Source organism: Enoplosus armatus, chromosome 18 (assembly GCF_043641665.1).
Source record: "Enoplosus armatus isolate fEnoArm2 chromosome 18, fEnoArm2.hap1, whole genome shotgun sequence".
Lineage (NCBI taxonomy): Eukaryota > Metazoa > Chordata > Actinopteri > Centrarchiformes > Enoplosidae > Enoplosus > Enoplosus armatus.
In genome coordinates, this window is record NC_092197.1 from 3,265,792 (window position 1) to 3,283,506 (window position 17,715).

At 42.2% G+C, this 17,715-nt stretch overlaps 1 protein-coding gene across 1 annotated transcript; it reads right to left on the bottom strand.

The window, feature by feature from the left end:
- Nucleotides 1-1,136: 1,136 nt before the first annotated feature.
- Nucleotides 1,137-15,972, bottom strand: dmgdh (dimethylglycine dehydrogenase). The gene is made up of 16 exons (XM_070924308.1): nt 15,851-15,972; nt 15,284-15,452; nt 13,737-13,835; nt 13,482-13,646; nt 12,128-12,332; nt 7,589-7,837; nt 7,255-7,453; nt 6,999-7,168; nt 6,734-6,887; nt 4,754-4,919; nt 4,412-4,542; nt 2,695-2,912; nt 2,262-2,419; nt 1,760-1,819; nt 1,517-1,651; nt 1,137-1,415 (listed from the first exon to the last, which is right to left on the bottom strand). Exons 1-16 carry the CDS (start codon nt 15,970-15,972, stop codon nt 1,203-1,205), a joined length of 2,613 nt encoding a protein of 870 aa, XP_070780409.1. The 3' UTR covers nt 1,137-1,202.
- Nucleotides 15,973-17,715: the final 1,743 nt, after the last annotated feature.

Below are 17,715 nucleotides of genomic sequence, written 5' to 3' on the forward strand. Positions count from 1 at the left end.
ATCTGCTTCTCAAATGCAGGATTTGCTGCTTTTCTCTGTTTTTTTTTAATCACTTTAAGTTGATTAACTTTGTATTTTGGACTGTTGATCAAAGAAAAGGAGGATTTTGAATATATCACCTTGGCCTCTGGGACTATTATATACTAATGTACTACTATATATTACTATTTTCTGACCTTTTATAGACAAAGTGATCAATCGATTAATCGAGAAAATAATAAGCAGATTAATCGATATTAAAAATAATTGTTCGCTGTGGCCCTAATTTGGATGTAATGATGAAATATTAACACATCTACCACTATTTTACTTTACATCGCATTATATTTATTATAACACTATAAAATATTACTGTATTATTGTGCTTTTATATATATTATATGCTAAATCATGGTGTTCCCTTCTAATATATCTACTTCATAGTATTGTATTATTACTGTATAGTGTATGTATATTACCTACAGTTTACTGTGTATATTATATTTTATATGTATATTCATCCATCATCATTCTCATGTGATGTTTTTGTGGTGTAATATTTGGTCCTTGAGGCTTAAACGAGTCAGTTAAAGGAAAATGAAGAAGACTGTGGCTCTGAGGAAGAGTAGATGAGGAGACACACAAACACCTAATACAAGACACTGAATGTATTGCTTTAATTACCAAGTTATTAATGTGCACCAATGTAATTACATATTAGTAAAAAAAAAAAAAAGAACAGATTTATAAAACAATCTTTGTACAAGTTTGCGAGCTTTCTGTTTCTTTTGGTTATTGGTGTTTATATGTTCTGTTACATTTATCACAGTCTCAAAGCTCTTATGACTGTGAAAAATACAGCTGCATCATTTTTTTTAATTTAAAATAAACGCGCAAAAAAAAGACATTTTCCATTTCACACCTTGTTGAAATTTCAAGAATCAAGCTTCACCAGAAAAGGTTCAGCTGTTGACCCAGTAAACATTATCATCCATTCATGGAATTACTCAATTACTCTTCAAACACTGTAAGACATTGTGGTGCAAAAACACCTTCATAAGACGCACTAAGGACTCTCACATGATGGATCTGTTTTCAACTTCCTGAATGTGGCTCTTTTTCTCTTTTTCTTTTTTTTCCCCCCACATAAGACTCTCATTCATATGTCACAATAAAATCTTTCTTCATTATCTGGCGAAAAACTGATCCGAGGACAGTCTTGCTTATGCTTTGCCCTTCGCTTTCTTCTGCAGCCGGGTCCGCGTGGGCTCGGTGAGGACTAAGGGCTCCTGGATGACCATGGCGGGGTATTTCCTCCCCAGCAGCTCTACCTCCACCTTCTGGCCCACAGAGCACAGGTCCAGAGGCAGGTAGGCGAAGGCCAGGCTCTGCTGGGTGCTGTAGCTGTAAGCTCCGGACGTCGTGTTGCCGACCACCTGATGAGAAACACGAGGGAGTGAGAATAACCACAAAAGAACCAAATAAAACTGGATATGATGACTGGACAGCTTCAGTACGGCTTTTCACTGTTGCTAACCTTGCCGTTGTGCCAGACGGTCTCGTTGCCTTCGGGGTCGATATCATCCGTATCCAGAGTGATGTAGGAAAGCTTCCTCTTCAAACCCTTGGCTTTGATCTCCTGAAGGGCTGCTTTGCCAATAAAGTCAGCAGGCTGGACAAACACAGAAACAACCAGGGTTTATTCAGAACTTATTCATAGTTATAGAGGGAATAAATCATGGAAACTTTGACAGAAACAGTTAATGACATGGAAGGTTACCTTGTTGAGTTTGATGAAATAATCCAATCCAGCCTCCAGAGGATTTGTGTCACAGTTCATCTGCACAGATCGAAAAGCTGATCAGCAAAAAAGTTATAAAATGTGCTACTTAAAGGAAGAGTTCAACATTATTTTCTTTCTTTAATGGCTCGGTTAGCTTAGCTTAGCATAAAGACTGGAAATAGGGGGAAACAGCTAGCCTGCCTCTGTCAAAAGTTAAGAAAATCCCCCTACCAGCACATCTCAACCTCTGCCCCTGACAGGAGCAGGCTAGCCATTTCCCTCTGCCTTCAGTCTTTATGCTAAGCTAAGCTAACCGACTGCTGGCTGTAGCCTTATATTTAATGGACAGAAATGAGAGTGGTATCAATCTTCTCATCTAACTCTCAGTAAGAAATAAATTTCATATTTCCCAAATTGATGAACTATTCCTTTAAATCCCTTCTGTGTGTGTGTGTGTGTGTGTGTGTGTGTGTGTGTGTGTGTGTGTGTGTGTGTGTACCTCAGCTCCCCAGCCTCTAAAGCCCTTTTCCAGTCTGAGGGAGGACATGGCGTAGGTGCCGAAGTTGTCGATGCCTTCGTCTTTTCCTGCTTCCATCATGGCCTTGTACACAGCTGCCATGTTCTTCTGGTCGATGTACAGCTCCCAGCCGAGCTCGCCTAAACACACATGCATATATAGTGTCACCTCACAGTATGTTTCTATAGGTCGACCATAGAAACACAATCGCAATCAAAGGTGAACTTTAAGAATATGTTCATCTAATACAACTATTAAAGAAGTCTCAGTCAAGTGTGACACCTTTTATTCAGCGTTTCTACAGACTCTTTGTCCCATCAATTCTACTTAAGTGAACATTTTCATTATGACTGACAAACTCAGTCAGATAAGTAGTTCAAGTAAACAGGTTGTAACTTCGCAAAGTGTGCAGTACCTGTGTAGGAGATTCTGATGGCCCGGACGGGAACGCCGGCCAACTGGATGGACTTGCAGTGGAGAAATTTGAATCCGGCATCACTCAAATCCTCATCAGTCAGTTTCTGAAGAACTTTGCGGGAGTTTGGTCCCGCGATGCCCAGCACGCCTATATCTTCTGTCACGTTGCTGATGTCTACGTCGTATCCACCATCCGCGGCTTCTGCCTCTATCCACCTGAGTTCAAATCCACAGAGAAAACTTTCAGCAAACAAAAAACAAAAAAGTCTCAAAACAGAGACTCAAGAATATCGCGTCATTATGGCGTCTCCTGGCGTCTCCTGGCGGCCGTAACACTTCAGGATAGACAGCGATGCACCGACAAAGACGAGGAAGAAGAAGACTGCAAGCTTGTAAACATGGATGTAAACAAAACAGGATTTTAAATACTTTTTACTCATCATTCTAAATATTTCACGTAGCGCCACATCACAGGCCGACATGACCTGCTTGAATTCTTCATCTGTCACCACTTGAGGGCGCTACGTAGCATGAAACTGTCCTCGCCTCCCTCAGCCTGTGAGCAGAGAGTCGGTTACTGTGAGGGAGATTTAATGTGCTGCGTCCCGATTGGCGCAAACGGAGGGGCGTTGTGTTAACAGCTGCTGAGAGGTTTTAGGTTTCTGCCGTATAAAACAGATTGTGAGAGTTTTAATCAGCACAGCTTGAGACTCGACTCTGGCCTGGGTGTGTGTGTGTGTGTGTGTGTGTGTGACTTCTCTGTTAACATCATGTGTTCTCTGCTAAATGAATATTAATGTTCGTCTAGTTGTGTATATATGTGTGCGTGCAGTTTTGTGCAAGATGTATGAAAACACTGCATACCAGTAAAGTAAAAGTTTCCCTCATTTTCTCCAAAGACAATATTACATGACTGACAGCTGGAGCACTTCGACAGGTTGGATGAACATGAAACTCTCCCAGTTGAATCATCAGTACAAAAGATGAACTACTGTGTTAATAAATATCTGGTTTGGATAACTACGACTCCCATGGAGATTATGCCGTTAAGAAACACAATCTGCTGCTTAAACATATTCCCTGTTTTGGATTCTGGGTCAATTTTTCAGAATGAACAGCATCTTTACGACAACGGTGGCTGAGGCTCATGGGTATTGTAGTATTCAGCCGGCCGCCATCCCAAAATGACTCACTTCCTTCTCAGGAAGGAAGTTAAAAGAAACATAATAAACCCATAAGATTATTACATCAACCAGGAGACTCCTGTGTTTCCATGTTAAACAACATCGAGAAGCTTAAATGGGAATCCAGAGTGGAGAAAACTCTTTTTGGTCGGTATCAACTAAAAGTGGACAAAGAAACCACAGTTTCAGAAGAACTTAAAGCTACAATAAAAAGTTTTTTTTGGCCACTTTGGAGCAGCGTAAACAAGTTGTGAGCACAACACTGGGCCAGACAGCTAAACATTAAGCCGAAACTCACTATAAAGCTCTGTAAGGCTGAGGGGAGCTGCAGATTCAGGTAATAATCCTCTGTAGGATCACTACAAGCGACACCTTTGACTTGTCAGTTGATACATTATTATAAAAATAGATTATAGCCGCATGTTATGAAAACAACCCGTTATTATCAATTACCTTCATGCAAAACATCTTTCACTACATTAGCTGCTGCTAGCCTGATTAACTTCATTAAGCATGTGCAAACAGCTTCACCTGAGGTCATGTCCCTCCGACCCCGAGCCCGTGATGAGCAGGAACTCTCCTGGTGCCAGCTGGGTGATGGTGACCTCGGCAAAGACTCTCCCAGTGGGCGTCAACATGTGGCTGATATTCGTCAGGCCCACCTGAAGACGCACAGGTCAAAGGACACAGAGTTGGAGAGAGACATGTTCAAAGCCTTAAACCACTTTTAAAAGAAAGAAGAGGAACTGTTAGATGACGTGTGGTCAGAGTGTGAACACTACACGCCAAATCTATTCACTTTTCACTCCACATTTACAGCTCCAGCAGGCAAACGACTCACACTGACGTTAATGAAGCGTACGTGTGCTCTACCTTGGGCATGGTGTTGGCAAACAGGCGGTCCAGCAGCTTGTGCGAGTCCTTCCCCTTCACTATGAACTTGCCAAAAGGCGTCAGGTCGATCACTCCCACCTTCTCCATCACCAGCTTGCACTCTCTGCCGACCGGTCCGAACCAGTTGGTGCGTCGGAAACTGGGCCTGAGCACAGCACAAAAATCAATGATCGCTTTATATCTGGGTCTGTTGTTTATTAATGAAGACTGTTTTCTTTTTTACTGGCTTTACTGCATAATGAACAACTGATGTGAACATATAATGAACATTGTTCTAACAGAGGGACAGAATTATTAACAAGACTAAGAGTCTACAGCCATGACAGTAATGTGTGGCGGCCTCTGTAAGGCCTGAGCTAAATGCTAATGTCAGCATGCTAACATATAGGCATTTTCAGACGAAGGAGGAACCTTTTCATAGTTCTAAGCCCCGCCTCGTTTTATTGTGTTCCTACTGCAAGAACTGGGAACCATCGTAGTTCTTAGAACGCCGTTTTGAGGGACCTACGTCAGTTTAGGTACTCTGCCAGCACAAGAGGAACCTTGACTGTACATTGATTGGTCGAACACAAGCCAATGCAGCAGCGGAAACCGCACAAATGGACCGACAGTGAAGTCCAGACTTTAATGAGCATATATGCGACTTTATGCGATTTCGACTGAGCGAAATACAAAAATCTTGTGTGTAGAGTGATGTTGCTATGCCAACCGCCAGCCTGGCTTACATCACTTCAGTGTTCCTATTGGCGGTGCGAATGTAAACTGAAAAAAAAGCCCTTAAAAAGGTATGTAGTTCTCGGGGGAGCTCCCCTGTGGGCAGTTCCTCTCAGGGACTGGCCAGAACTGTTTGGTCCAAAAGCGCTAGCATGCTAATGTTTTGGTATAATGTCCACCATCTTAGTTTAGCATGTTAATGTTAGCATGCTAACATTTGATAATTAGAACCAAACATAAACGGCTAAGGCTAATGTCATTAGTTTTACAGGTATTTAGTTACAAACCAAAATATTGGACAAATTAAAGGATCACCGAAGTCAGTAGAATTCATCCTCTGGAAACCATGAATGTCTGTTCAAAATATCAATGCAAGTCTGGACCAAAGTGGTGGACCAACCACCCGACTTTGCCATCCCCAGATCCATGCCAATAGTGTGCCTAAAAATACTTATATATAGCTAAAAGTTGTGGAGAGAAAGTTGCATAAGGAGATCATGACTGCAGCTTTTATATTTGTACAATGAGAAACCTCCATGTCACAGATATGAGCCAAGTATGCAGCTCTTGAGAGGGCCAGCTGGATTCAACACTCGCGGTCTTGGCAAGACTCCCAAACACTCGCCGGATCATCACTAGAAATCTGTGACTGTGTGGGTTTTTAAATAATGTCGTGATACGTATTTAGAGATCGACAGTTATCTGCATGTGTTGTTGAACGTTAGCAACTGTTCTGTTCCATCAGTGTGGTATCTCAATGGTTCTCTTATGCTGCTGCTTAGAGTTAGAGGGACTGTTAAAGGATGTGTGGCGGGTTCGTCTCTGCACCAACTGACAGGGTTGGCAGGGAGCTCTGTATGAGAACATGTGTTAGTGTTCTGCATAGCTCCCATCTTCACCCAGGAGCTTCTTTCTTTAGGCATTGGTACGTACTCGCTGAATACTCAAGAGCCATCACTATATTCTCCTTCTTTCTCCACAGTGATGAGAGGGAAAATAGGAAAGTGGATGTGGTGTAGCTAATTAGAGGGCTGCAACAGCAGTTAGCAATTAAATTACGAAACAAAAGCTAGAACAACAGTTAGGGAAGAGTTTGTTCAGATGTTTACTTTTCGAAAATGCCTGTTATTGCTCAGGTCTAAGATCTAAGGTCTAAGGCAGGCATCTTGCTAATCAAACAGCGAAGACATTATTAGAGAATTATAAAGACTAAGCCAGTCCGGCTCTGCTAACTGGATGCCTTACTTGTATCCAATGTCATCTCCAGGTTTGTAGAACCAGTGAGGTTGTTCCCAGCCAGCGTGAAAGCCCATGGATGCTTTGTCCTTCAGCAGCTCGTAAACACCGCTCGTCCGGCAGGTTGGTCGACCAGCGAAACGTTCTTCCTTGGGGTAACCGACTGGAGCGACCGACAGCATGAGGAAGAGACAGCAAAGAGTTTAGTGACAGTAAAAAAAAAAAAGACAAAGCTTTGTCCAGTGAACGTGCAATCGTCTTGTAATGTTCTTACCCACATTGTTGAAGCCATAGGATTCTCGAGCTTTGGCACACATGAAAGGCACATCTGTCCATCTGCCATAGCGGTTGGGGTCGCATTCAATCAGGTCGTAAGGAGGTTCTCCATTCCTGATCCAGTCGCTCAGGAACTTACCTATACCACCAGCATGGATGACTCCATACCTGAAAATAGTCCAAGCTTTGAACGTTATGAATCAACCCTCTCGTCTCTGATCGAAGGTAACCAACCAACCCCCCCACGCACATACCCAAAGCCAATGGCATTCCAGTAGTTGCGGGCTCCTTGGTGTGGTCCGACCATAGGCAGCAGGTCCGGGGTGTATGTGATTGGTCCAGACACGACGTTGATGATGTCCGCTTTCTTTAGCACAGGGATCATCTCCATGGCCATCTCAATATGCTCCATGATCCTGTCAAGGTCCGACTCAAACAACTCCTTACCGAAACCTGCAGCGGCCAAACAGACGGTAAGATGGACAGAATCATAATGTGTAAACTTACAAGAAGAGTGAAACCATGCAGAAAGCTGCTCGTCAACGATACATCAGTTAAAAGATGAATGTTTTTAGTGAATCAACAGACCTGGAGGAACTCTATCTCTGACCCAGGAGTCCTGTAGCACCATCTTCTCCATCTTTTCATACGGTCCAAACAGCAGGCCGTCTCTTTCCTGACGCAGGTAGTAAGATCCCTCCAGGTCCCTGATGACAGCCAGCTCCTTCTTCAGAGCCTTAACTTCTGGTACCGTTGCTGTCACTACGTACTGGTGATGCACTGGGATGGTGGGGTGTTCAAACCCGATCATCTTGCCCACCTCCCGGGCCCAGAAACCTGAAAACCAACAGAGATGGCATTAAATCAACTAATAAGATAAAGTCAGCATTCCCAGTAGATGGATTTCAACTAAATGTACCCAAAAACGACAAGTTCCAGTTTTACAGGCGGTTACGTGCCGGATTATTGACTTCCTGGAGTCTCCACTGGTTTCCTGACAACCTCACAATGATGACATGTGACTGCGCTGGCAAACAATTTATAGATTAAAACACAAGACATAGGCACCAGAGCCACGCTAGCGGTTTCCCCCATTTCCAGTCTGTCAAGCTGGGTGTCGATCTTCTCTTGGCAAGAAAGCAAAGAAGCTAATTTCCCAAAATGTTGAACTATTCCTTAAGACTGTCATGCTTCCACTGTGACAGTCCTTTGGAAAACTGACACAGCTGTTACGGTATGTTCTCCATTGCCTTCATGTTTTATTGGGCCTATTATACAGAGTTTATGTCTCCTGGTGGACACACAAAGTTTGATGAATGAATCTGTTTGTAAGTAAGAAGTTACGCCCCCCTGCGACGCCCCTCTTTCACCATTTGGTAGGAAAAGTTAATATTTTTTTCCCTGTGAACTGTTACAGCACCTAATGTTGCGTCTTCCAACCTGATGATTAACGGAGGACCTGCTGCACCACCTGAGCCACAGCCATTACCTACCAGACCATGACCAGACTTTCCAACAGGTTTTTAATTACTTTCGTTATCTTTTGAGATACAAAAACACAGGAAAGTTGATTACATTAAGAATTTATTTGAGAAGAAAAGAAAAAACCCATAAAGTGAGTACATGTGATCCACAGTGTGCAGGACTGTGAGTTTTTTGATTTGACCAAGACTTTATTGTCCAAGAAAAGCAAGCGATTTATTCGCCAGTGATTTAAGTTTTATGCTGGTTGCAACTAAGAATATTATCTACTGTTAAGTAATAGAAGGGTTGTCCCACATTACAGAAAAGCAAATCAAACAAAATGTAATTGTTCAACACTGTGAGCACCACAAACAGAGTGATAACTCAATACCTGGACAAATTCAACTGAAACTATCTGCAGGGTTAAATACCACCAGGGGTAAATGAGAAAATATGTTTTCTTTTGTAATTTGGATGAACTGAACATTTAATGAGAAGGTCTTTAGCGGTAGATTAAGAAATATACAGTGAAGGGCACATGCACCATCCTGTGATTTTATGGTTGAGATGTATGTCATTTCCCAGATTAAACTCATGCAAACATTCAGAAATAAGCAGGAACGAAACCAGCTTCAAAAATAGACACCCAGCGCTCAGACAAATGGAAGAACATGTGTGAACAAGAAAATAGTGCAGCGATGATTTGGTGTCAACCCCAGAGAAATGATTTGAAGAGGGGAGTTTTTTCCACCACCACAAGGATCTCATGTTTTAACATCCTTTACAATATAGAACAAAAAAGAAAACAGGAGCCTATAAAGATCAGATAATTGATAAGTTTAAATGAAAGGTTAAATGAGTGCATGTTCAGTGTGTATATCTGATCAAACAGTTACAGCACATTCTGCTGGTTTTCCTCAAGTCTTGACTCAAGGCAAACACAGATCAAACGACATCAGACTGAACTGGAAGTCAGATGACAGAAATATGCCGACACCCGAGGGAATCCCTAACATGAGGGAAATATCTGGCTCTTTAGCTGCTACATGCTCCACCAGCTAGCTGCTAACCTGTCTGTGCACCGTTTGGTACTGAGAAGGTAGCATACGTTGGGTTTTTAGACAAAAACAACACACTGACAACAGTGAGAGCCACAAAACAAATATGCTGTGTTTTGAGTCTGTAAGTAGGACATGTGAACAAAGATCACTGTGGGCCTCGTGCCAACTCAGCTGCTGTGACCTGGAGTGTGAGGCCAGAGCCTGCTGCAGCACCGAGGACTGTTGATCCCTGCTGCTATCTTCAGCTGCATGTTGCAAGAGTGACTCTTACAAACACTGTTCTACAGATTCAACTTAAATTCAAATAACACATATTTAAAATGTTGTAAATTTGTGTAATTGCATGCAATTCTGCAGCTTATTAACATTGCAACATCTATTTATATTCTCTATGAGCTCCATATGTGAACTTTATCCCATGGTGATGGATGGGGTGGGGGTGCATACACATAACACCCAGATAAGGTCCCAGGCAGTTTAGGCAGGAGCTGGGCTGCAGTGGAGCATGTTTACCAGACGCCTGGACACAGGGCCGATTCACTGGGTTACCCAGGAATAGTGGTGGAGCTCACCGTAATAAAACAACCTTTCGAAACAAGCCCTGCCGTGTCCACATCAGCCGTCCACACTGTTAAACTCTATTTGTTTCTCTATTTATGACTTTAAAGGTCACAGGCTTTTGCTAGTTAAACGGCACATAATCTGAAATAGTTAGCTAACAATAATGGATATATATTGGACATATCTGGATGAAAAAGTTAGCTTAAAAACAGGACAAACAGCCCAAATAGTCAGCTAAAAGTAATGATAAATGGTTGAAACATCCAGCTTCTGCTATTCCATTATTATGCTATTAACCAATAACATTTATAGGTTTTAAGGTTTGAAAAAGTGTTGTTTGCTGTTGACACAACGATCAAAACATTGCCGTCTTCCTTCAGGTCACAAGGCTGATATTTGGAAACTGATCCTATGGGGTGACATTCCAGCGAATACCACCTTTGACCTTAATTTAGGAGGGGTTATTGAGAAGAGGGGGTACAGCTTGCGTCATAGTTTGAGTGTCAACAGTGAACAGAATCTGTAAAAAATAAGATACTGGCTGGAAAAGAGAAGTGGTTCTGGATGAGGCTCTGTGGGGGCGGCAGTCCAGACGAGAGAGATAAAATATGTAAAGAGAAAAAAAAGGTCTAGAGACAGAAGAGAGAAAGTTTAAACGATGGTTGGTGTTATGCAAGCTCAAGAAAACAGCCACTTAGGGTGATTGGGTTTAAACAATCACGTGAGCACAATGCGTTTAAAAAAAGACTGAGGTTGCTGTTGTTTTCAAGTGTGGCTGCTTTCCCATGTGGGTTATTTCTGCGGCATCTGTTGTCAATCTTTAAATCACAAAAACTCCACAAACAAAAGATGAACCGCAGGGAGTCTGTACAAGTTTGCACTATCAATAATGTAAACAGGTAGATCTGACCGAAGACTGTTAGCTTAGCTTACTGTGAGACAGCAAGTAATGCAAACCAACACACAGGTGTGATATCTATCAGTTTGACATTTCAGTCCCTGGATACCAAAAGGCAGCAAAATGCTTTAAAGAAAAGCTGTATGTCAGGAGGTGTGCATGCGCTGCTGCTTCAAGATTGGATGAAATGTGAACTGTTGGCCTGTTTGGATTGGCTGTCGAGACACAGTGAAGGCAAAAGGCCAGCAGGGCCCACAACATAACTGGCTTCAACCGGAGTACAGAATGTGCACATTCTGCACACAGGTTTTTGCACTGCAGCGACTGTCAAAGCACCTTTTTAAAACATGCACACATATTTCTGATGCATGAATTTTACTGTAATTGCTACTTAATTTGCGATTTATTTGTTAGTTCAGTTTAAACTGACTGTGACTGCAGAGAAAAAGGTGACGAATGAAAAAGTATGCATGCCCTACATATTGCCATAATATTACACAATATCCTCTACAGAATAGGACAGACTGAGGGTAGAGACCAAAGCAAATTCCTGAAACATTGCCACATAAACAAGCAACAGCAGCGGGGATGAAAGGAGTCTTTGCCAACAAAATCCCCCCAGAACTGGTATGACCCAGTTCAAGCCAAAACCTAATTTCCCTGAACTCTGCGAGCAGTGGTCTGTGTGGGCAAAGGTCTCCTTCTGCAGAGTGGCCACAGATAACCTGGTTTACAGAGCAGAATGTGTCTTAATCAGCAGTAATTATGAGAAATGTTGCACCTGAGTTACCTTTTGAGCACTTTTCCACTTTTCTATGTGTTAGCAGGAAATATGACAGGACATCCAAGTTAAATTCAGAGCGATAAGATAATGTATCCTAACTTTTAAATGCTTTGAGAAACACCACCAAGCCCAAAACAAAGTGTATGGGCTACAGTGTGAACACACACTCTAGTCGTTGCATGTCTGAAGAACATACTGTAAACTAAAGCAGACTCTGATGCACAAACTGAACTTTTAAACCCTGTTCTCATCTGAAAACTGCGCCAAAGATCAAATCAGAAACATCAACATATTTCAGACAAATGACACATTTTCCCAACATCTCTGGTCTATGTGCATTTGGAATATGAAGCGCAAACCTGTTGCATTGACGATGCGATTCGCGCGGATGGTTCCATGAGGAGTCTGGACGTCCCACTTGCCATCAGCGGTTGGGTTGAGGGCGGCGACCGGGGCTGGGTTGTAGATTTGGGCACCGTACATACGAGCACCAGCAGCCAGAGCCATAGTCAAGGAGTAAGGGTCAATGTGGCCGTCTCCTGGGGTGTACAGACCTGCCAACACCTGAAAGTATAGAGAAACCTTCATGTAACAACAAATATTCATCATAATATATATTAATATTCATTCATTATTAATAATGAGCGAGTGGTTCTAGTCAACTGATCAAACATGTCAGTAGCCAAAAAATGTCATTAATACCAATACCGGTGATACCGACAACATAGACACATTTCCTATCCTTGGGGTCATTTAGGATATTTTTTTTAAAGGTGGGCCCTATTTTAACAAATTTAAATGACTGACAGGTACCAAAAGTTTTGGAATTGGTCCATTAGATGGCCTCAGTCGGCAGCCGCCAACAGGCTGCAAAGGCTGCAACGTAATCTTGGATGCAATCGCGCCCGTCAAAAGTACGTCCACTAAAAGTGCTCATTTATGCCAGCGACAGGCTCAGATTGTTATTCAGAGAAGTGTTTGACAACATCGTGGAAAGTCTCCTCAAAATGTGTAAAAATATATACAAATATGTCCCAGGTTTAAAAATACCAGCACTGACCTTTAACTAAAGGGGTTTATCCACTTGTGAGCATTTTGCTAAATAGATTTTAATGCCAATCTGCCTCACAAGTTGAAGTGGAATTTGAAGAGGTTTTTGGGTGTGAAAAGCCTGAGGCCTGGGGTTGATGCAACAGGGACAGGGCTCTTCCTCTGAGGAGCATGAATGACCTGAGAATGTGCTAGTAAATTTGATGGAAATCTTTTAGAATGGAATTAGATTTGGACATTTTTTTGTGCACAATTTTGGTGCTAGACTACAGGACAGGGTCTCACTAACATCAGTGGAATAATCTTCTGGGGATCATGAATATTCATAGTAGACTTCTTGACAACCTGGTCCGTGGTTATTGAGATATCAGCTCTGGACCAAATGGATTGGCCAAGCGACCAACACACTAATGGACGGACTTAAAATCTGTCAAGAATACTTTTTAGCAGCAAACATGTCTACTCACTGTTGATAGAATAGAAGATCAGAAGAGACGAGAGTGGGAACAGACAAAGATAAAGGAAACACTATCTCAGAGACTATTGACTGTTCAATCAGGGACTTTTTACCAACAATCAAATCCAACGTTCATCCACTAGAAGCACATATAAGAATAAAAGCCCTGTAGTGGTTTGTGTAATGTTGCCATGGTTCATAAAGACCTTGTCTATGTTGATCAGAGGGAAAAGCTCCAGGATTTTCTCTGGTCCGATCAAGTACTGTTCCGTCACATGCCAGTGTGTGCGGGTCATCTGGTACTTCATCTCATCCACCCGAGCCGCCGTTGCAGCAATACGGACACTGCCGGGCTGATGAAAGCCCACGGCCTACAGAGAAAGACAATATGGATGACACAGAAACCACTCTAACACACCTCCACACATTCAAAGTCACGAGAGATGAGCGAGGCACCTCACCTGTCCAGTCTCAGCCTCCAGGCTCTCGTATAATTTAATGCTGTCGTAGTGGACTTTCTTGAGGTTGATTCCTGGATGGTAATATGTCGTCAAACCAGCCTGAAATACAAAAAGAAATAATTCACAGACTCCAACTTAAACAAGCATTAACATATTGCAGATGCTTATTTACACATCCAGCAGACACAGAGCAATGTTATCTTTCATTGGGAATCGTGTTTGTGTCCACCTGAGTCCAATATTTACTCTTCTTTTAACTCTGTTTTGGTCTCTACCAACTCCTCAGACAAATATCTTTAGCTGTTAAATACTTAGCTCGTCGCTAACTTTGTCTGTCTGTCTGCCGTTAAATGGTCGGCAAGTCATCAAAACAATGAGCTGAAAGATGCTAAAAACTGCTCAGAAGAGCTGCAGAGTGATAATTCTGTGAGCACAGTCATTTGATCCATTGTTAACATAAAAATATTGATTATAGCAGCTTTAATATCATGTCCAATCCCTTTAATACAACTCTAAACTATTCTATAACACAATACTGTGAAATCCATCACAATCACTCCCCTTTAAACTGACTATAACTCATAAAGAGGTCAAAAACACATTACATCATCATCTCTAATTCTTATTTATGTGAATGGCAACCTGTCCAGAGTGTTCCCTACCTCTCACCCAATGCATGCTGGGATAGCCCCCCCCCCCCTCAGATGAAGGGAGTAACTGAATAAGAGTAAGTACCCCCCTCTGACATGTCAAACATGTATTAATAGCATTACAGTGAAGTGCTGGTGAGAGAATGAGTGAGGGGTAAGTGGGTCAAGACCTCAAATCCCGTGAAAACTTATAACAGCTGCCCTCCATGAACACGACGCTACGACTGAACGGCACGAACAGTAAACACCTTCGCTAAAGGAGGCTGTCGAGGAAGAAGCTCTCCATACGTGTGCTTTAAATTAGCATTGGGAGTAGCATTAGAGGCTTAGTGGTCAGTTGGAATATTATTCAGAGGGAATGTCTGATTGACACAATCATTTTCTTTTTCATTAGGAAGAAAATGCCCCATTATTAAAAGACATCCTGAGCGTTTCACAACTGTCAAACAAAGAAGTGAAATTTTAAAGGAAATAGGGCTGAGATGATTTGTAAATTTGCCAAATATTACCTCTATTATTACAGCCTCAGCTGCAGCAATTAGTCACTTCATTTTTAATCAGTTTTGGGCTCTTGCTCAGACAAAACAAACAATTTGACTACATAACTTCACTATTTTCTGACATTTTATAGGCAAACGATGAATCCAGAAAATAAATGACGCTTAATCAACCTGAATGAAAATGTAAATGTGTTAAAAAAAATGTTGTTAAAAGCAAGAAGTGAAGATACGACGTGACACAGACCACCTGGGTCTACAATAAAGGCTTCCTTTGCCATTCACAAACCTTGTCCCCCTTCACATTCACAGTACATGAACCTTGTTGGGACCCTACAGACCTGCAGGGTCCTTCTACCGTTAAAAAAAATAAAATTAATGTACACTTTGGTGGACCTACAGCGTGCCAGGTGGATCCAGCCGTCAGCTCAGACTTCTCCAGCAGCACCACATCCTTCATGCCACCTTTGGCCAGGTGATAGGCCAAGCTGACCCCCACACATCCACCACCGATGATGACAGTCTCCGCCGTGTCCTTCCACCTCTTCCCCAAAACTGAGGATGCATCGCTGCAGAAAGGAAAGAGAAGGAAAGAGAAGGGAAGAGAAGGGATTACAGGTGAATAAGTGAACTTCTATAGCCTGTTTACAAAGTGCCACAACTTCAAGATGTAGTCATACAAGCAACCAGAGAGGACATACTGAAGTCAGCATGTTGACCATGTGTGACATGTTGCAGAACCACCATAACTACTTTGACTTTAAGTGTAACATTTCTGCATCGAGCCTGCATGTCACATCAAAGTCTTGTTGCATGAATCAATCAGCTGTGCAACTTTACGCACACTTGAGACGCACCAAACGTTACTTTATAGCCTCATTTATAACAAACTGCCCGGCCGAAGCGTGTTTAAAGACACGTCCGGCCGACATGAGTGTTGCCTCTGAACAAGACTGAACTATCTCACCTCTGTTCGGCTTGTTTTCTTGAAGTGCAGCAGATGGTCCTCAAAGGAAGCCGAGCAATCCCTCGACATGCGGCTAAATCTCTCCGCAGCTGAATGGTGATTAGGTTTAATATCCGCGACATAACTGAGGTAATATTTAAAAACTATAAACTAACTACATGTGCCGCTCAACGCACGACCAGCCCCCCTCTCACTGGACCCCCGCACTGCCGTGTGTAGTTACAAATATCCCACTTTTGCTCTGACAGACGCGTCGACACGCCCACAGGTCGAGGATCAAGTCGGGAAGAAGCTGTAGCCACATCAACCCTCAGCCAAGTTAACACTTTGTGTGCCATAACTCCAAATATAGGTCACGTAGCACCCGAAAAAACAAAACAAATAGAATAAAATATGTCATTAATATGAAAAACCCACATTAACAAGACTAACGGTCTACAGCCATGCTAGCAGCTCTGTAAGCGCTTAGCTAAATGCTAACATTAGCGTGCTAACACGCTCACTTACATAGTAGTTTAGTGTGTTAACATGCTAACATTTGCTAATCACCGCTATCCACAGTGTTTGCAGTCACAGTTATTTGGTCATAGACAAAAGTATTAGACATGTTTTCATTTTGATGATATGAAATTATCTCGTTACTACAGAAAAAACACAAGACTGAGAGTCTACAGCCATGCTAGCAGCTCTGTGAGGCACGGCGGAGCGTTAAGCTGAATGCTAACATTAGCATGCTAACATGCGCACAGTGACCATGCTAACAGGTGTAATGGTTTCTTTCTGCTATGTAGGTATAATGTTTACCACATTTAACCATCGTAGTTGAGAGTGTTAGCATGCTAACATTTGCTAATCACCACTACACAAAGTACAGCTGAGGCTGATGGGAATGTCAGGTACACTTTGACCAGATGGTGGTGCTTGATGAAAAGGGATAATCAAAGTTATCACAGTTCATCCTGAGGGGAACAGAAATGTGTGTACCAAATGTCATACCAATCCATCCAATAGTTGTTGAGATATTTCGGTAAAATCCCAAAACTTCACCCTCATGGTGGCGCTAGAGGAAATGTCAGGGGATCACCAAAGTCAGTAGGGTTCAACCTCTAGGGATCACGAATATCTGTACCAAGTCTCATGGCAATACAGCCAAAAGCTGTTTCAGTTCTATTTCAGTCCAAGATTACCCTCCGTTAAGTTAGCATGGCTAATAATCAGCCAAAATACACATACCCTGTTGTTGTTAAATAGGCAGCATGTATTAATATGCTTGCAAGAAACAAATTAATGCAACAGTGCATTGCTTTCAAGAAAGGTTCGAACTTGTTATAAAAGTCTGGATCGTGTAACTTGTGTAAAATGTAAACAGTCAAAAGAATTGACCTGTTAGATCCAGTCTGGGCAGTCCACACAGAAACATTTATCTCTGAGTGGTCCTTGAGCCTTTTATGCAACGCAGCCTCTAACCCACCCGGAACAGACGCAACAGGTTTGAACTGGCCGCCTATCTTCATAGCTGCTTTATGCAAACACTGAAATGGAGAAACAAATGTATTTCTAAGCTGATTTGTGTTTGATTGAGCACATTTCACAGATCATTTGACCAAATTCTATTGATCAATCTAAGGCTCAACTGAAGAGGTGGCATGAAATTGAGATTAGATGGTCATCGAAAAAAAATGAATTTGACAATTTCTTCAGATATAACGGGAAGGCAAGTGTGCACCATGAATACACTGTCCTCTGAATATCTTTATTTTAAATTGAGGTTAAGTTAGTTAAGCTAGTTAGTAAGTGTTTCTGCAAACATGCGCTAGACTTTGGTTACACAACAACATGTGGAGGATTTAGGCTGCCACTATCTC